Source organism: Miscanthus floridulus, chromosome 4 (assembly GCF_019320115.1).
Source record: "Miscanthus floridulus cultivar M001 chromosome 4, ASM1932011v1, whole genome shotgun sequence".
NCBI classification, from domain to species: Eukaryota; Viridiplantae; Streptophyta; class Magnoliopsida; order Poales; family Poaceae; genus Miscanthus; species Miscanthus floridulus.
The window spans coordinates 117777046-117797604 of record NC_089583.1 but is presented as its reverse complement, the minus strand read 5'-3'; the positions used below and the strand labels follow the sequence as shown (position 1 = coordinate 117797604).

The 20559-nt window shown below is 44.8% G+C and overlaps 2 protein-coding genes across 2 annotated transcripts; both read left to right on the top strand.

Annotated features, from left to right (window-relative positions):
* Positions 1 to 4519: 4519 nt before the first annotated feature.
* LOC136549186 (secreted RxLR effector protein 161-like) lies at positions 4520 to 5053 on the top strand. Its single transcript, XM_066540454.1, has one exon. It carries the CDS (start codon positions 4520 to 4522, stop codon positions 5051 to 5053), a length of 534 nt encoding a protein of 177 aa, XP_066396551.1.
* A 5394-nt stretch (positions 5054 to 10447) lies between these two features.
* On the top strand, positions 10448 to 18840 carry LOC136550485 (gamma carbonic anhydrase 2, mitochondrial-like). Its single transcript, XM_066542067.1, has 5 exons — positions 10448 to 10726; positions 11511 to 11654; positions 15793 to 15918; positions 16022 to 16173; positions 18397 to 18840. The coding sequence occupies exons 1-5, from the start codon at positions 10612 to 10614 to the stop codon at positions 18679 to 18681; spliced, it is 822 nt and encodes a 273-aa protein (XP_066398164.1). The 5' UTR covers positions 10448 to 10611; the 3' UTR covers positions 18682 to 18840.
* Positions 18841 to 20559: the final 1719 nt, after the last annotated feature.

Here is a 20559-nt window from a genome sequence, read left to right as displayed (position 1 = left end):
GCTTGGCGTGACGCGCTTGAATTAGAGCGGCCAGACCCGAGCAGGTCTCATCGGCGTCGACTAGCGAGGGCAAGTGAGGCAGGACGAGTAGAGAGGCATCACCATCACCCTATGACTAGGGTCGGTTGACCTAGACACGGTGAGTGGCGGCACGGGCTCACGGTAGGTGGGACACAGGGCAGGGCGACTGCCACGTCAACACGACGACAATGGCCACGACCTTGGCTCGACCCCACGCGTGGCTCAACGGACACGGTGGCGCACACATGCAGCGACAGCGAGGGCACACAGCAACCGTATTGCAATGACGCCGTGCCACGCGACCTGTGCAGTGGCTGCATCAGCGTAGCGCTCATGTGCACGCGTGGCTAGGGCACAGCTCGGTCGGACCGATGCGCAGCACGTGTGGCGATGAGACCGCCATTGGAAAGGTCACACGCGGTGCACACATGCGATGGTGTGAGCACCCACGCGTGACATCGCACACCCAAACATGGTGACCGCGCACAGTCCGAACAGCTGCCCTAGGTGACGTGCACACATTTTAAAGCATGTCTAAAAACTAACCTAACACAGTTGAAGCTAAACTACCTCGACCATGCTAACGAGGGTACATCAGTCTACCATAAGGAGCAAAAACATAGCATTGACCTTTAGCTAGATTTTCTAGAATTAATTCACCAACATGGCATTGTCACACTGTTTTCAAACTTAAAAATTCTTCCAAGTCTTGAGCTAAATTTGACTTCAAGTTCCATTTCCAAGCCATTAGAAATCCTAGCTAGTCATATTATTTTTCTACAGCAAGAGTTGCATTGTCATTTGCAAAGTTTGTACTTCAAACTTTATTTAAGTATCACATACATGTTCTATAGTATTTTTGCTTAATAAAAATTGATTTTTAACCCTACTTGATATACATGAGCTATTGAATCAATATTGATTTAACATTTTTATTGGTTATTTTAGCCTACAAGAAATTTATCAACACCTTCTATCACATGCATTATTACATAAACACGATGCTCATGACATGATTTAGTAGTTGGTTTAAGGCATAACATCGAGGGTGTTACAGCTCTAGCCCCCTTACACAAAATCTCGTCCCGAGATTTGAAACAAGAATCAAAAAGGAAAAATACGATTACACTTCGTAGATCTAAAATTACACGAAAGATTACACTATGTCGAACACTAAACCACACAAGAATTTAGAGATACACGGTTAAGAGCAACCTAGTACAACCCAGGCTTAATCCAGAAGTTGAGATAGACGAGGACAATGGAGAAACAAGAAAATGATTATCCAAAACATAGCGTATGTCTAACAGATCCAGAAACAGAAGACTAAGAACTCAAACATCATGAACCCTAGGACCAAACTAACTAGAGGTGGACTTGAACTTCTTCGACAAAAACTAGATCCCTTCTTCTCTGGATTACATAATTTCCTTTGACTAGCGACCCTAGTTCCACGAACGACAACAAGATCTTGTAGCTCAAGACGCTCGGGGAGACAGTGGATGACACCCACGTGGTTAAGAATTTTCTCCGCATGGTGCCTCCTCGTTTCACCCAAGTGGTGGTCTCCATCGAGATGTTCTATGATCTCAAGGTGATGACGATGGAGGAACTGGTGGGGCACCTACGTGCGACGGAGGAACGACTCGATGACAAGGTCGAGCAGATCGTCGATAAAATGGGACGTCTCCTACTTGCTGAGGAGGACTGGCTTGAGAAACACAAGCATCATTTCCATCCCTGTCCGAAGAAGGTGGTGGAGGATCTAGTGGCAGCCACTCAAAGGGCAAGGTGGTGGTGCGCTCAGATGGCGGTGGCTTAGGAGCAGTCAAACCGACCTCCGAGGGCACGCCAAGGCGGAAGGGGCGCTATCGCAACTGTGGCATATATGGCCACTGGGTGCAAGACTACAAACTCCCAAAGAAGGAGAAGGAGGCCAAGCAGCCAGAGGCTAACATGGCTATGGGCGGCGCGGAACAGCCGGCGTTGATGCTGGCAACGTGCGACATCGATGTCATACGTAGGCCAACACAGTTCGTCTACCTGGCAGAGAACATGATCCCGATGGACGTTCTAGATGGCGTGTGGGTGCTAGACATCGATGCTAGTAACCACATGACCGGAACACGGTTGGCGCTGACATAGCTCGATGAAGGTGTTCGTGGCATGGTGCTGTTTGGTGATGGTTCACATGTCAAGATCCATGGCATCGGCTCCATGGTGATGCAAGGTCGCCACCAGCAGCACAAGGTACTAACTGATGTTTACTACATACCAGCACTAAAAAGCAACATTGTTAGTCTGGGTCAGTTAGAAGAAAAATGTTTTAAGGTCACTCTTAAAATGGCAAGATGTGTGTGTTTGATCAAGAACGTGCCCTGTTGATCTCTGCTCCTAGAACTTCTAATAGGTTGTACACAATCAAGTTTGGTTTAGTGTCAGCAGTATGCCTGTTAGCAAAGTCTGATGATGTAGCATGGCATTGGCATGCAAGATTTGGCCATCTAAATTTTAGAGCTCTCAGAGATCTCAGTTGCAAAAGGATGGTAGAAGGTATGCCAACAGTGAACAGGGTTGAACAAATTTGTGATGGGTGGGTTCTTGGAAAACAGCATAGAGTTCCTTTTCTCAAAGCTTCAAATGTTAGAGCAAACCAAGGCTTGCAGCTAGTTCATGCAGATCTGTGTGGTCACATCACTCCTAAAACACCAGGAGGTTGCTCATACTTTTTGCTTGTAGTTGATGATTACAGCAGATACATGTGGGTGGAGATGTTGAAAACAAAAGATCAGGCTCTAGATTTCTTTAAGAAAGTCAAGCAGAGAGCTGAGGTGGAGTCTGACAATAAGCTGGAAGCCCTGAGAATAGATAGAGGAGGGGAGTTTACATCTCATCTTTTCTTAGTTTTTTTGCAATGAGCAGGGGATCAAGCACTATACTACTACTCCTTATTATCCTCAAGCAAAATGGAGTAGTAGAGCATCGAAACCAGATAGTGGTGGAGATGGCAAGGTGTATGTTGAAAGCAATGAATGTCCCTTGCAAAATTCTAGGGTGAGGCAATCCTTGATTGCTATCTATGTTCTGAACAGATCACGAACAAAGAGCTTGAATTGTGTCACCCCATTTGAAGCTTGGCACAGGAGGAAACCAAAGGTGAGCAATTTGAGAACATTTGGATGTGTGGCTCATGTGAAGCATATAGGTCCTGGTCTGAACAAATTGTCAGACAGATCAACCAAGATGGTGTTTATTGGTTATGAGTCAGGCACCTAGGGGTACAGGTTTTTTGATCCTGCTGCTGGTCGTCTGGTGATCAGTAGAGATGTGATTTTTTATGAGGGTCAAGCCTATGATTGGACAAATGTAGAGAATGTGCCGATTCAAAAGGAGACTAAAACCTTTACTATGCACTATGAAGTATCTGATGAAAATCCGACAACAACTGAAGATGCAGTGTTACCAACTACAGGAGATGAGGGGGAGGCTTCAGTTGATTAGGATGGTGTTGTGGGTCCACATGAAGCAACACCTACCCCACAAAACTCCCCAGGCTCAGTCCAAGCACCACATTCTCACCGGGCAACACCACCAAGCTAAGGATCTGATAGTTCACAAGTGGGTCCAATCAGATACAGAACCTTCAATGACCTATTTGATTCCACTAAAGAATTATATGATTATGAATACAATGGTGTATGTATGCTGGCTGTAGATAAGCCGACTGGTGTAGATGAAGCACTAGAGGAATAATGCTGGATTGATGCCATGAAAACTGAGTTGTTGTCCATACAAGAAAATAATACCTGGTACTATGCAAATCTTCCAAAGGGGCCACAAAGCAATTGGACTAAAGTGGGTTTATAAAGTGAAGAGGGATCCAAAGGGAAATGTTGTCAAGCACAAAGCTAGACTTGTAGTAAAAAGATATGCTCAGAGGCTAGGGGGTGGACTATGAGGAAGTTTTTGCTCCAGTGGCAAGACTGGAGACAGTGAGACTGATCCTAGCTCTAGCTAGCTCAAGGTAGGATGGGAAGTGCATCACATGGATGTAAAATCAGCATTCTTAAATGGAGATCTACTAGAAGAAGTGTATGTCCACCAACCCCCAGGTTTTCTGAATCCCAAGTATCTAGGCAAGGTGCTGAAACTCAGAAAAGCTCTTTATGGGCTTAAACAAGCACCCAGAGCCTAGGAATGCCAAGTTAGATCAAGAATTGTGCAAGCTAGGGTTTCACATGAGTGAGGAGGAGCATCAGTTTACAAGAGAGGCAGTGGTTACACACTGCTGTTGCTTGGGGTGTATGTAGATGACCTCATCTTTTGCGGGCCTGATAATAAAAGAATTGTTGAATTCAAACAGCAGATGTGCAAGACTTTTAGTATGAGTGATCTAGGCATGTTAAGTTACTACTTGGGGATAGAAGTAAAGCAAAGTCCTGGTTAGATTACTATCTGTGAGAGAGCATATGCAGCTAAGATTGTTGAGCAATGAGGCATGACTTGCTGTAATCCAGTGGATACTCCAATGGAACAAAACAACAAGTTACTCCCTGGAAAACCTAATCTAGCAAGAGATGTGACCAAATACAGAAGCATTGTTGGAAGCTTGAGATATCTGGTGAAAACCAGACCTGACATAGCATTTGCAGTTAGGATGGTGAGCAGGTTCATGGAATCTCCAACTTCTGAACATTGGGCTGCTATCAAAAGAATTGTGAGGTATATAGCAGGGACATCTGAGTATGGTTGCAAGTATGAAAAGAAATCCACTTCAGGTTTGAAGTTGTTGGGTTACTTTGACAGTGATCATGCTGGTGATCTTGAGAAGAGGAAAAGTACTTCAGTGATTCTGTTTTTCTTGAATGACAATGTGGTCACATGGACATCTCAGAAGCAAAGGGTTGTATCACTGTCCAGCTATGAAGCTGAGTATATTGCAGCAAGCTTCAGTAGCATGTCAAGGAGTTTGGTTGAGCAGACTCATTTTAGATCTGATCAGGAGACAGGGTGCAGAAGTTTAGACTTCTGATGGACAACAAATCGGCTCTAGAGTTGAGCAAGAATCCGGTGTATCATGAAAGGAGCAAGCACATTGACACATGTTATCATTACATCAGAGAGTGTATCAAGTGATGGCATTGTAGAGGTTGAAAATATTGGCACTGACAGACAGCTTGCAGACATCCTGATGAAGCCACTTGAGAGGATCAAGTCCGTCGAGATGTGTCAACAGCTTGGCGTCAGCAACGTGTGTCACAATTAAGGGGGTGATTTGTTGAGTTTGATTCCTTGTAATCGTGACAGACATGTATCAGCATGGTAGATGCATTAGTTAGTTTGTTGTTTAGGCAAACATGTTTGCAATTATCGCATAGAATCAGGGGCAGCGTGGAGACTGCATGCGCTGTGCTTTGACCGCATCTAGGGAGAGTTGGCTCCACCATGGCGTGCACGCCGTGCATGTAGCACGAGTGACCGCAAAAGATGGCGCACCGTGCAGCTGTATGTTGTGGTGGGAGTCTCGGATCAAGCCTGGTTTTAATACAAGCAAATGCATCAAGGAAAGCTACGCCATTCGCAGTGGAAACCACTCTCTCTCGCGCGCGCGCGCAAGTGCTCGTTGTGTTCTCGCCATCGCGTTCGTGGTGATCGCGCTCCGAGCAACGCCGGAGCGTCGGTGAGTTCATAGCGTCGGCGATCCACCGGCCCTAACAAACTAAACAATGTGTCGTCCAAGCTGGCTGCTTGATGATCCCAGTCACAGCAGCTTGGAAATCTATCGTTCCTACTTACGCATGCGTCGTGGTTCTTGTATTTGATGATGCGAGTGAGTGTGTGATCATACTATTAGCAATGTTGTCTTCAAATCTATCGTTCCTATGCTTTATGAGACTGATTTCATTTTCTGAGAAATAATATGGTGATATATGTCAATCTTCCTTCCTGCAACGCAGCAAGTTGTTGGCCGTGGAGAAATAATATGAAAAGTGTACTGCTTGCGGCATTACTACGTACATGGCGCATATGCCTAGACGAAGCGCACATGGGTCACTGCCTAGCTTGTTGGCGTATGGTATGGCGCACGACACGGTGCGTGACCTGCATGCTATCGCACCTACCTGCCTCTTAGCCTCTGTATGCTCGCTGGCAGCCAGCCTGCTAGCTGCCGTAGCATGGGCCGTGGGCATGACTGCACGCACCATGAGTGCCTGAACTAGCGTTGTAGCCTACAGCCATCGTACTGTACTAATAAATAAATGCCGAGTAGTGGGCAAAAAACAGTGTGTTGAAATGACGATCCTCTACTGCTACAAGGCAATGGGTGAAAGACAGTGTCCTTAGGGGGTTTGGTTCCCCTACTAAAATTGAGTTCCTGTCACATTGAATATTTGACACATGCATAAAGTATTAAAAATAGACGAATTACAAAACTAATTGTATAGATTGAGACTAATTTACGAGATGAATCTATTAAGCCTAATTAGACTCATGTTTAGTCTTTCTAATTAGTACATAAATACCCGATGTGACATCTACTAAACTTTAGTCCCTGGATTAGGACCGTTATTGCTATTGCTAGGTTGTTATAGCCTCCGTCCTGTAAAGGATGTAACTATGGGTTGTGTGTCACGAAAAGTGGTTCATATTTTATTAAGTTTTTAGTGAATAATATTCACATTTATGGCTTTAAATTAATTTATTATGAAAATACATTTCATAATTAATCTAATGGTATTTATTTGATATCATAAACATAGATACTTTTTATTTAATTGATCAAACTTAAGGTACTAAAACAGGACACTGTGTTAGAATTGCATTCTTTTTGAGACGGAGGTAGTATTTGCAACTCTCCCTCGTTCCAAAAATAAGTGCACTTTTAGAACTATGGTAAAGATAACAAGGCTAGTGAAAAATTACAAATATACCTCTATAAAGATGCAATCATTACATATTGGAAAGAGAGAAAGTAGGAAAGGACAAATAAAGTTTGTTTGTTTTATTTTATATGTAGGTGCACTTATTTTGGGATAAATTTTAAACTCTAGAAATGCACTTATTATGGGACGGAGGGAGTACATGAATAGTTTAAGTGTACTCCCTCCGTCCCTAAATATCTGTCGTTTTCGCTTCCCAAGAAACATATTTGACTAAATATATTTAAAAATATTAATATTTATGGTACAAAATTAATATCATTAGATAGATATTTGAATCTAGTTTTTAATAAGGAGTTAAATGCACCAGCGGCCCTCGAACTTATAGGCGTGTGTCACATAGGTCCATGAACTTGAAAAATGCATTTCTGGGTCACTAAACTTGTTAAGTGGTGCACCGCAGGCCCACATCAGCCACGTGGACATTTTTTGCTGACGTGGACATTTCTTGTTAAATAAGTCTGCGGGTATCTTCAAGACAATAATCGTTCGTAGCTGGACTGGTCAGGCAGCCGCGTCTCGAGGCAGGTTCGAATCCCTTCGCCGACGCATTTTTTTGGTTGACGCTGTTTTGCATGGCACTGTGACCGTGCGGGTGTGTCGTGTTTACGCGCGTCGCTGGCTTGCTTGCTCGCGTACGCACTGTGGGATGGCCCGGCGTGATCGGCCGCCACACGGCCAGCCCCGCCGCATCCGCGAACTGGAATCATCACCCGCGGCCGCCACGGCCTCCAACGTACCCATGCATTTTCATCGATTTTGGTAGCAGAGTCCACGATTGACATGGGGCAAGAAAAAAGAGTCAGCTCACCTGGCTTTTGTTTCTCTCGCTCGGCTCATGTCTCTGGCAACAGACCCGAGCAACGTAACCACCGTTCGGTCTCCCAAACGAACCGCACCAGGGTTACCAACCCACCCGCCGTGAATGTCTCTGGCCTGCCGCGCCTGTTCCTCGCTTTACATACATAGACATGTTCTAAAGTAAAAGCCTAGGCTAGGATTCGTGGCTATGTACATTCGTGAGTGCGGTTTAAAAGGAGCGGGGATGCAAAGAGACAAACCGATGGTCACCACGGGCTGCTGCACGCTCAGTTGAACGATCCGATCGGTACTAGTATGAAAGGTTGTGGTGTTCACTCATCGTCCTCCACTAAATAAAGCTTACCCCATCGTACGTGCCGTCATCCATCGTACGTCGGGCGGGCGACGCCGCGTGCCCCCGGGCTTTGGATTTTTCCTCGGTCGCGGCCGGACGGCCGGCGGCAGCCGCACGCGATGCGACCGATATGACCCAACGAGCACTCAGGAGCCGTGTATCTGTAGCTCCGCGGTTACTGGATGAGCACGGGGGAGGACTGGAGCAGTGGTCATCGGTCGTCACGACCTGCGTCATATCACAAGAAGTTTAACATGCTGATGCTTATTAAGATCATGCTTAAGCTTAACAATGAAGTGCACATTCATATGCGGTGCGGGCGGGCGGCGATGCAGATGCAGACGCAGAGCTGCAGACACCGCGGCGTGCCGATCCCCAGCCGACGCGGCGCGTTTGCCGCTCGCGCCTGGCGCGCGCCCTCCCCGTCAGGCCGTCACCTGCCGATGCACAGGTTTCTCTCAGACACCCTTGCCCATGCGCTGCTCGTCACAACGTGGGGCATGCAACTGGACGGCTTGTGTCGTACACATTGCACAGCCATGCCTAGTTGGCTCTCGTCACAAAGAGAGAAGCTAAAGCCTTGTGTTGGTTCACCTGAAATGCTGACCATGCATGGGTACGTATTGGTCGCTTAGCTAACAGCATGCACGCATGTGGGAGCCGTGGTCATGCTAATGAGATACTTCACGCGGAAGCCTGTTTGGGAGGACGCAAACCAAACAATCCCCGACCCAAACGCGAGCAAGCAAGCCAGTGACGCGCGTAAACACGACCCACCCGCACGGTCACAGTGCCATGCAAAAACGCCAGTCCCATGCAAAACAGCGTCAACCAAAAAAATGGGTCGGCGAAGGGATTCGAACCCTGCCCACACGCCTCGAGACGCGGCTGTCTGACCAGTCCAGCTACGAACGATTTTTGTCTTGGAGATACCCGCAGACCTATTTAACAAGAAATGTCCACGTCAGCAAAAAAATGTCCACGTGGCTGGTATGGGCCTGCGGTACACCACTTAACAAGTTTAGTGACCCAGAAATGCATTTTCCAAGTTCATGGACCTATGTGACACACGCCTACAAGTTTGAGGGCCGCTGGTGCATTTAACTCTTTAATAAATTTATTTGAATATACAAATGTTGCACATATTTTCTAAAAATTGAATTAAACTTTCAGCACGGAAACCAACGGCGACGATTAATTAGGGACAGAGGGAGTAAGTACGGATGATTCCAATGAAAAAAATACTAGGATAGTGATTTGGGCCATGATAAAGAGTGTTGAGATTAAAAAAAAGCGTTATTGTCATAGTCTCATTTTTATCCTAAAACTCTAAAATCAAATATCTTATCCCCTCAACCCTAAAAAATATCTAAATTATTTCACTGCTCTGATTTGGAGTTGTTTTCGTATTTTTTTAGTTTAAAATATCAGCAAACAAATATTAAGGTTTTTAAACAATGAAAAATATCTCTAAGCTTCTCAAAATTATGAGAAAAGCCCGGGATATAGATTGGGTACAACAAACCCAAGTTCAATATTTATCATGAAAGTGTCTCTAAAAACTTCCAAAAAAATAGCACCAGAAAAAAATAAAAACATCTATAAAAATATGGAAATTTCCCATAGCATGTTAATCAATGTCGAAACATTTTGAAAACTTTCTACAACAAAAACATAATATGCAACCAGCATGATTGCATTTAGAATTAAATGTATGTTTTATTCGCTAATTTTGTCACATATTTTGTTGTGGAGAATTTTTTTAAATGCATTTAGACATCAATTAGAATGTTTTGGGAATTTCCACATTTGTCTAAATGTGTTTCTATTTTCCTAGAGCTAAATCTAATCTTTGAAACCTTATAGATATATTTTGATGAGCTCTAAATATTTTATCTAGATCTCTTATGTCCTAATCTATCTCTAAAGAGTTTTCTCGGAATTTTTAGAAGCTTAGAGGCATCTTTCATGGTTTTAAGAACCTTATCAGGTATTTGTTGGGTTTTTTTAATTATATAAAAATTCCTTAAAGACCACTTCTAACTTGATAGGGAGTTAATTTAAATAATTTTAAGAGATGAGAGCGGCAGCATATCCAATTTTGAAGTTCGATGAGAAAATTCAGAACGTGGCACTGGTTCATCGATGTAAGATGAAATTTTCCCATAGTTGTATCCATTTCCTTCTTAAACTGTTTGGGCCATTATGTAGGCCCTTTAGTTAAATCGTGGAACTGGACAGCAAACAAAGCAGCCCAACATTTCAGGGCCCAGGTCCATCGACCGCCCGGCCTCCTCTCCCCTACAGTCCAGTGGCCACTGCCTCGGCCGCAGGCAGCCATCGCCTCGCCCTCCTGCAGCCTATTCTCTCTCTTCCCCCGTCTCGCCTCCTGACGCCATTAAACCACACCCGCGCGCGCGGCGGCCGGCGGTGAGCCCCTACCCATCCGAGCAAGCGGAGGAGGAAGCGCGCGCGGCAGTAGAAGGAGGAGGCATGGGTACCCTGGGGCGCGCGATCTTCACGGTGGGCAAGTGGATCCGGGGCACGGGGCAGGCCATGGACCGCCTCGGATCCACCATCCAGGGCGGGCTCCGCGTCGAGGAGCAGGGTAAGCGTCCGCCTCCTCCCGCTCCGTCTCTCTCCCCTTCTCCTCCGCCTCCTCGCCCCACCCTGTGGCTGTTTTCTTTACTCACAAAGGATGGGTCGTCTCCTCGTCTAATCATTTCGATGCGGCGCAGAGGTAGTTGTATGCCATCGGTCAGTTCATGCTGTTCGTCTTTTAGGATCTGCTAGAGCCAGATCAGGCTGATTCAGTGGCGACCGTGTTCTTCGTTGTTCTTACACTTGGGGCTGTGCCCAAAGGGGGAGAATAAAGCTGAAATAGTATTCGTGAAGGATGGATTAGCTATGGATATGCGTAATGTGGTTTGATCATCTGAATAAAGCTAAAATGAGCATTTCGTTTACTGTTTACATTAAACTACCATGCCCCTTTTATATGGTATATGTTTGTTTCCAATGCCATCACACATTCGTGAAATGTTGCCACTGCAGTCACTATTTTTTCCTGTGGAAGTCATGTACAACAGGAATTGGTTAACACAATCGTACTATCTTCTGTTAATATATCCAGCTAGCATTCCAGTTTCAAGTGATCTTGTATGCAATTCTCTCTTCCCTAGCATCATAATAATGCACAACTGGTGAATTACCAGGGATTTGCGTGATTTTGGCAGTTAGCGCAATGATGAGGAACGTGTGTCTGATTTTTTTAGTGCTTTGCACTTAACTCCATTTATCATTTTAGAGTCGATTATGCACTTATGACTTCTGTGATATGCAAAGACATTAGTTGCTGACTGGTTGGTTACCCTTTTGTATGCTATTTTCAGTTTCAAGGCATCGTACAATCATGAACATTTTTGAGAAAGAGCCAAGGATCCATAGAGATGTGTTTGTTGCTCCCAGTGCAGCAGTCATTGGTGATGTTGAGATTGGGCATGGGTCATCAATCTGGTATGGATCCATATTGAGAGGTAAACCCTTGAACAGTATGCTTTGTACATGATAGATGTTCTTTGAGCTGCAATGCTCGTAGTCATGATGGTTTCCTTCGGTGTTTTTCATTTAGTGGTCATGGTCGTTAACACAGAGCTGTGCAGCAGAATACTATGTTGCGCACAGTATATCCGACATACCAATGAAACTAAACAGTGGGAAACATTTAGTTTACTACCAGAGTAATTCTTTGTCTGCAGTAGGACACTATCATACATACAGGTGAACTGCTGTTAGATTTCCAAATATACAAATATTTCTAAGAAATAAGTGTACTCAGAAATAATCACTTGATTCATTATAGTAGCTATCAATTTTTCTGTCAGTTTCAAGTTTGTCAGGGTTAGGCCCTGTTGCATCACCACAATCTGTTACTGAAAAGTTAATATTCCACCCAAGAGAAGGTGTTCAATGTATACTTGTTTATCACTTTGGCTAGTACATCTAAAAGTAACTGCCATAAGATTCAAACCCGTAGTGATTGGCATTCAAATATTGAGGAAGAGTATACTGTGCTAATCTGTACAAATTTAAGGCAATCTCGAAATTTACAGCTTGCAATGATTTATTATTGAAGCGTCACATAGTTTCATTTTTGGACGGACATCAGCAACGTTGTCGGAGAGTACAACAACAACAACAAAGCCTTTAAGTCCCAAACAAGTTGGGGTAGGCTAGAGTTAAAACCCAGCAGAAGCAATCAAGGTTTAGGCACGTGGATAGCTGTCTTCCAAGCACTCCTATCTAAGGCTAAGTCTTTAGTTATATTCCATCATTTCAAGTCTCCTTTTATTGCCTCTACCCAAGGCAACTTCGGTCTTCCTCTGCTTCTCTTCACGTTACTAACCTGGCTTAGGATTCCACTACGCACCGGTGCTTCTAGAGGTCTTCGTTGGACATGTCCAAACCATCTCAACCGGTGTTGGACAAGCTTTTCTTCAATTGGTGCTACCCCTAATCTATCACGTATATCATCGTTCCGAACTCGATCCCTTCTTGTATGACCGCAAATCCAACGCAACATACGCATTTCCGCGACACTTATCTGTTGAACATGTCGTCTTTTCGTAGGCCAACATTCTGCACCATACAACATAGCAGGTCTAATCGTCGTCCTATAAAACTTGTCCTTTTAGCTTCTGTGGTACCCTTTTGTCACATAAGACACCAGATGCTTGCCGCCACTTCATCCACCCTGCTTTGATTCTATGGCTAACATCTTCATCAATATCCCCGTTCTCTCTGTAGCTTTGATCCTAAATATCGAAAGGTATCCTTCCTAGTCACTGCTTGACCTTCCAAACTAATATCTTCCTCATCCCGAGTAGTAGTGCCGAAGTCACATCTCATATACCCAGTTTTAGTTCTACTGAGTCTAAAACATTTGGACTCCAAAGTCTCCCGCCATAACTCCAGTTTCTGATTCACTCCTGTCCGGCTTTCATCAACTGGCACTACATCAGTCCGCGAAAAGCATACACTAAGGGATGTCCCCTTAGTATGTCCCTTGTGATCCTCGTCCATCACTAAGGCAAACAAATAAGGGCTCAAAGCTGACCATTGATGTAGTCCTATCCTAATCGGGAAAGTCATCCGTGTCTCCATCACTTGTTCGAACTCTAGTCACAACATTGTTGTACATATCCTTAATGAACCCGACGTACTTCGTTGGGACTTTATGTTTGTCCAAAGCCTACCACATAACATCCATTGGTATTTTATCATAAGCCTTCTCCAAGTCAATAAAAACCATGTGTATGTCCTTCTTCTTCTTCCTATACCGCTCCATAACTTGTCTTATTAAGAAAATGACTTCCATGGTTGACCTTCCGGATATGAAACCAAATTGGTTTATAGAGACCCGCGTTATTGCTTTCAAGCGATGCTCGATAACTCTCTCTCATAGCTTCATAGTATGGCTCATCAACTTAATTCCCCGGTAATTAGTACAACTTTGAATATCCTCTTTATTCTTGTATATCGGTACCAATATACTTCTTCACTCATCAGACATCTTGTTCGATCGAAAAATATGGTTGAACAGCTTGGTTAGCCATACTATAGCTATGTCTCCGAGGCATCTCCACACCTTGATTGGGATACCATCCGGTCCCATTGCTTTACCTCCTTTCATCCTTTTCAACGCCTCTCTGACCTCAGGTTCTTGGATTCTCCGCACAAAGCGCCTATTGGTGTCATCAAAAGAGTCATCTAACTGAAAGGTTGTGTCCGTATTCTCACCATTGAATAATTTGTCAAAATACTCTTGCCATCGATGTCGGATCTCATCCTCCTTTACCAAGAGATGCTCTCTTTCATCCTTAATGCACTTAATTTTGTTGAAGTCTCTTGTCTTTCTCTCACGAACCCTAGCCATTCTATAAATGTCCTTCCCTCCTTCCTTCGCACTCAAATGTTGGTAAAGATCCTCGTACGCTCTATCCTTTGCCACACTTACAGCTCGCTTTGCAGTCTTCTTTGCTACCTTGTACTTCTCTATGTTGTCCACACTCCTGTCATGGTACAAGCGTCTATAGCACTCTTTCTTCTCCTTATAGCCCTTTGGACTTCCTCGTTCCACCACCAAGTATCTTTAGCCTCGCCTCCTATTTCCTTTGGTTACTCCACACACCTCTGAGGCCATCTTTCGAATGTTGGTTGCCATCTTCTCCCACATGTTGTTTATGTCCTTGTCTTCCTTCCAAGAGCCCTCTTTGATAACCCTTTCCCTGAATACCTCTGACGTCTCCTCTTTCAGTTTCCACCACTTTGTTCTTTCAATCTTAGCTTGTTTATCCCTAAGGGCACGTACCTAAAAACGAAAGTCTGCCACCAAAAGCTTATGTTGAGAAACAACACACTCCCCTGGTATCACCTTGCAACCCAAGCATGCTCGTTTGTCATTTCTTCTTGTGAGGACAAAGTCAATCTGGCTAGAGTGTTGTCCGCTGCTTGAAGGTCACTAGATGAGATTCTCTCTTTCTAAAGAAAGTGTTGGCTATCATCAGGTCAAAAGCTACCGCGAAGTCCAGAACTTTCTCCCCCTCCTGATTCCTACCACCATACCCAAAACCTCCATGAACTGTCTCAAAACCTGCGCTTGTAGTACCTACTTGCCCATTAAGACCTCCTCCTATAAAAAGCTTCTCACGAATAGGTACAACTCTAATCAGGCCATCTAAGTCTTCCCAGAACTGTCTCTTTAGCACTCTCGTCGAGGCCTACTTAGGGGCATACGCACTACTTACGTTCAAGACCATATCACCAATGACAAGCTTGACTAAGATAATCCTATCTCCTTGCCTTCTCACTCCCACCACACTATTCTTGAGGCTCTTATCAATCAAAACTTCTACTCCATTTCTACTCGCAACTGTCCCTGCGTACCAAAGCTTGAAACCTGTATTGTCCACCTCCTTCGCCTTCTGACCCTTCCATTTAGTCTCTTGAACGCATAATATATTTACACGTCTTCTAGTCGCGGTATCAACTAATTCTCTTAACTTACTTGTAAGCGACTCTATATTCTAACTACCTAAACGGATCCTAGTTGGTTCGACTAGCTTCCTTACCTCTTCGCACCCGTCGACTCAGATGTGAAGACCCTTGCTCATTTTTCACTACACCCGGGCGCTGATGTAGCATGCCACTAAGGATGCGACGACCCGATCCTTGCTCACTTGACACCGTGCCCAGATCGCGATACGGCGCGTCACAGGGGGTGATGACCCGGCCCTTGCTCATTTAACACCATACCCGGGTTCCGATATGGCGCGTCGCTAAGAGGGTTACGCCCCAACGATTTTTCTTCGGGTTTCATCTCCATTAGAATGGCTAGATTTAACGTTGGCTCGCCACGCCTATTACAACCCTTCCTCCTTTACCAGGGCTTGGGACCTACTATGTTGAGACAACATAGGCGGAGTTCAACGTTGTCGGAGAGTGAGGTTTGTTAAATACATCTAGGACTGGGTTATCATGTGATTGACATTCTTCATCACTACTAGTCAATGTGACGAGAATGCAATATAGTTTCTGTGCATGTAGGATAATTTACTATCTGAATTCAATTTCTGTGCATGTAAAATTTTGCTTGCTTTTTATTCTTGTCTTCAGGTGATGTCAACAGCATTCATATCGGATCTGGTACTAATATACAAGATAATTCCCTTGTACATGTTGCAAAAACTAACTTTAGCGGGAAGGTCCTCCCAACCATAATTGGAAGCAACGTTACAGTGGGTCAGTAAATAACCTTTTTGTATATTGCTGCTAAATGTGGAGCTTCATTTTGTCTGGATGATCGACAAAATTTATACAACTGGCCAAACTGTATTTCTTACAGGCCATAGTGCTGTATTACATGCATGCACCATTGAGGATGAAGCTTTCGTTGGTATGGGTGCCACTCTGCTTGATGGAGTGGTGGTTGAAAAGCACAGCATGGTTGGCGCAGGATCTCTTGTTAAGCAGAATACAAGGATTCCTTCTGGAGAGGTTATTTACTTATGTTCTCATCAAGCTATTTTCCACTTTGATGTATGAGCAATATGCATTTAGTTGCAAGAATTTCATTATTTAACAGTAGTATTAGCTAATGTTCTTCATACTACTAAAGATGGAACTAAGATCATAATATTTGGAATGGAACCTTATTGTACATTCTTTTTCCGGCAAGGAGCAATTGCAGTTGACACCGATAGGCGCTTTGTGCGGAGAATCCAAGAACCTGAGGTTAGAGAGGTGTTGAAAAGGTGAAAGGAGATAAGGCGATGGGACCGGATGGTATCCCAATCGAGGTGTGGAGATGCCTCGGGGACATAGCTATAGTATGGCTAACCAAACTGTTCAACCATATTTTTTGATCGAACAAGATGCCTGATGAGTGGAGGAGAAGTATATTGGTACCGATATACAAGAATAAAGGGGATATTCAAAGTTGTACTAATTACCGAGGAATTAAGTTGATGAGCCATACTATGAAGCTATGGGAGAGAGTTATCGAACATCGCTTGAGAGTAATAACGCGGGTCTCTATGAACCAATTTGGTTTCATGCCCGGAAGGTCAACCATGGAAGCCATTTTCTTAATAAGACAAGTTATGGAGCGGCATAGAGAGAAGAAGGACATACACATGGTTTTTATTGACTTGGAGAAGGCTTATGATAAAGTACCAAGGAATGTTATGTGGTGGGCTTTGGACAAACATAAAGTCCCAACGAAGTACGTCGGACTCATTAATGTACAACAATGTTGTGACTAGAGTTCGAACAAGTGATGAAGACACGGATGACTTTCCGATTAGGATAGGACTACATTAAGGGTCAGCTTGGAGCCCTTATTTGTTTGCCTTAGTGATGGACGATGTCACAAGGGACATACAAGGGGACATCCCTTGGTGTATGCTTTTCGCGGACGATGTAGTGCTAGTTGATGAAAGCCGGATAGGAGTGAATCAGAAACTGGAGTTATGGCGGGAGACTTTAGAGTCCAAAGGTTTTAGACTCAGTAGAACTAAAACTGAGTATATGAGATGTGACTTCGGCACTACTACTCGAGAGGAGGAAGATATTAGTTTGGAAGGTCAAGTAGTGCCTAGGAAGGATACCTTTCGATATTTAGGATCAATGCTACAAAGAGACGGGGATATTGATGAAGATGTTAGTCATAGAATCAAAACAGGGTGATAAAGTGGCGGCAAGCATCTGGTGTCCTATGTGACAAATGGGTACCACAGAAGCTAAAAGGCAAGTTTTATAGGACGACGATTAGACCTGCTATGTTGTATGGTGCAGAATGTTGACCTACGAAAAGACGACGTGTTCAACAGATAAGTGTCGCGGAAATGTGTATGTTGCGTTGGATTTGCGGTCATACAAGAAGGGATCGAGTTCGGAACGATGATATACGTGATAGATTAGGGGTAGCACCAATTGAAGAAAAGCTTGTCCAACACCGGTTGAGATGGTTTGGACATGTCCAACGGAGACCTCCAGAAGGCACCGGTGCGTAGTGAAATCCTAAGCCAGGATAGTAACGTGAAGAGAGGCAGAGGAAGACCGAAGTTGACTTAGGTAGAGGCAATAAAAGGAGGACTTAAAAGGATGGAATATACCTAAAGACTTAGCCTTAGATAGGAGTGCTTGGAAGACAGCTATCCACGTGCTTGAACCTTGATTGCTTCTGCTGGGTTATCAACTCTAGCCTACCCCTAACTTGTTTGGGACTTAAAGGCTTTGTTATTGTTGAACAATTGCAGTTAGAAACAAAGAGTGTCTGGCACTATGCTTAGACTTATCTGCTTTTTTAGGTTCAATGCCAGTGTTCGTGTGCGTGCTTTTTTTACCAGCTTCAAAACTAATTTGTTTGGAAGATTTTAGTTATCTGCATGCTCCTGCTCTGAAGAGTACAGTCCAATGTTGTTTTGTTAGAGGCTTAGAAACTTGGAGCACATGTATTTTGCAGAGAACATTACAGCTAGAAGCTTAGAATGCCTTACTTTGCAACATAATTTCGTAAATCTATGCAGTAATGATTATCTTTACTATTGGGAGTGACTACCCAAAAATGTCGTTGGCATGTTTATTCTGCAAGTGGCATGTTACGATCAGAACTTGGAAGCTTATGCTATATTGAAGTCTGCATATTTTTCTTAAAAAAGAAAGAATCCTTATTTATGTGATTTTCTTGCTGAAATTTCTGTTTCTTGACACTATCAGGTTTGGGTTGGTAATCCTGCCAAGTTTTTAAGGAAGCTTACAGAAGAGGAGATTGCGTTCATCGCCCAATCAGCAACCAACTATATCAACTTAGCCCAGGTCCATGCAGCCGAGAATGCCAAGAGCTTCGACGAGATTGAGCTTGAGAAGATGCTGAGGAAGAAGTACGCGCACAAAGATGAGGAGTACGACTCGATGCTTGGGGTGGTGCGCGAGATTCCACCGGAGCTCATCCTTCCTGACAACATCCTCCCACACAATGCTCAGAAGGCCGTTGCCCGCTGAACCTTTTCTCAAGCCGTCCTGTTGACTTGGAACATTTTGACACGAGTTTATTCTCTGTTTTTTCCAGCCCAATAAGATTGGGTCGAGCGTTGTTTTAGGATCGACCGCACACCACCTCTATTTTGAACTGCAATGGAAAGAAGCTCAAGGTCTCATTTACGCCATCTTTGTGAAGCACTTGTAATCGAAGTGTGCCCTGTTTTCTTACTATTTACCCAAACAAGCCGGAGGTGGTTTCCCGAAGGAACCACCGTCCACGTCCCTCCAATTGATTTCGGCCGTTCGATCTATCATCGTGTGGCTGTGATCGCTCGGAGCGGATTCGGCCGGAAGCGGCTTCCTCTTCTCCTCCTTCGCTTCCATCCGCTTTCCCTCTGCTTCTCTCGGTGTCGTGCAGCTTCTGCTCCGGAGCTAGGCCACCCAATATATACAGGGCTTTCGATTCTGATCCTTCCGGCAAAAAAAAATGCCCTCCACCTTATCTCTTCCCCGTCCTCCTTCGCTCCTCCCGTAGGTCGCCACGACGCCGCCGCCGGTGGCGCCCCCGCACGCGCCTCCCTTCCTCTTCCTCTACTCTCTCCTTCCTCTCTCCATCCCCGCGCTCTCTTCCTCTCGACGGGCGCAGGGCGACGGCCTAATATGATGGAAGAATAAATGAATGAACAAGATCTTCGCATGACGCAGGCGGCGGCGACGTCCTTGAGGCGCGCGCGCCCACGGTGGCCGTCCCCGGCCGCCGCAGAGCGGCGTGGCCGAGCCCCACCGGTCGCCGCCGGTGCGCCTTGCCCTCCGCGCTGCCTCCTCCCGCGGATACTCATGGGTTGGATGAAACCCTAGCCGCTTCCTCCCCGCTCGACGGTCCTCCCCACGCCGCCCTTCTCACCGACTCTTTCTTCGCTCGCCACTTGCCAGTGCCGTCTCTCTCTCCCTCTCTCCCCGTGGCGCGGCGCACCATCTGGGCCCCTGTGTTGGCCGCGCATGGTGGCCGCACCCGGTTCAGGTGGCCCTCGACGGTGCCGCGATTGGGGAGGACCAGTCTCAGGTCGCGGCAGGTCTCGACGTCCACCTCCTCAACGCGGGTTCTGGCTCCAGGGTAAGCGGAACGTTCGCCTGTGCTTCAGTATACCTGGTCGACTGAATTTAGTGCTCCTTCAGATGCTTATCTGTCAGAACAATCCAATATTGTCCTCTAGGTATAAGATTCATGTGAGTACTTGCTTGGGACTTGGGATCTCGTGGTGTTCTTATTGTGCAGGCTCTTTCAGTGATTTTGTTTATTTTCAGCTACGTACCACATACGCATACAGTTTAGTGGTTTAGATAGCTGATCCTGTTTGCTATTCTTTTATTGGGTTCACAATAATACTGTCAGATGATGAGTCCACATTAGCAATTTGATTCGTCTTCTTAACACTACATGCATTGTTTTAGATACTTTTCCTGCCTATATGTTAGGTAGTAGGTCAGACCTCTTACAAATAAGGTTTTGTTGTGCAGTTTAAACTATTCCAGTTTGTTGTGGCAATTCAAGAAACATGCCTACAAAAACAAAAACATATCTCTATCTATTCGTTATTTGTTAGTTCAATTTTTAGTTATGCTCATAGTCAGATCTTTAAAACGCAATCCCAGTTGCTCTTTATACATGGCATGCCTTTGCAGTGGTTTGCATATACATAATGGTGATTGGGACAAAGGAGTCATGCTATCTGAGGTCCTTTATTCGATGTTACGGACAAATAACTATTACATGCACTCTTGCCATAATCATGAAGAGTCAATTAGGGAAACAGGGTAAAGATGGTGTCTATAAACTGCTCAGCTGCGAATACTAATGTTTAGATGTAACCTCACAAGTATCTGTCATGTGCCCTATAT

Excerpts from the sequence above, each read along its gene's own strand:
- LOC136549186 (XM_066540454.1), top strand. The coding sequence starts at position 4,520 with ATGACTTGCTGTAATCCAGTGGATACTCCAATGGAACAAAACAACAAG.
- LOC136550485 (XM_066542067.1), top strand. The coding sequence starts at position 10,612 with ATGGGTACCCTGGGGCGCGCGATCTTCACGGTGGGCAAGTGGATCCGG. Across the intron at positions 10,727-11,510 it reads GCTCCGCGTCGAGGAGCAGG|TTTCAAGGCATCGTACAATC; the intron begins GTAAGCGTCCGC and ends TGCTATTTTCAG. Across the intron at positions 11,655-15,792 it reads GTATGGATCCATATTGAGAG|GTGATGTCAACAGCATTCAT; the intron begins GTAAACCCTTGA and ends TCTTGTCTTCAG.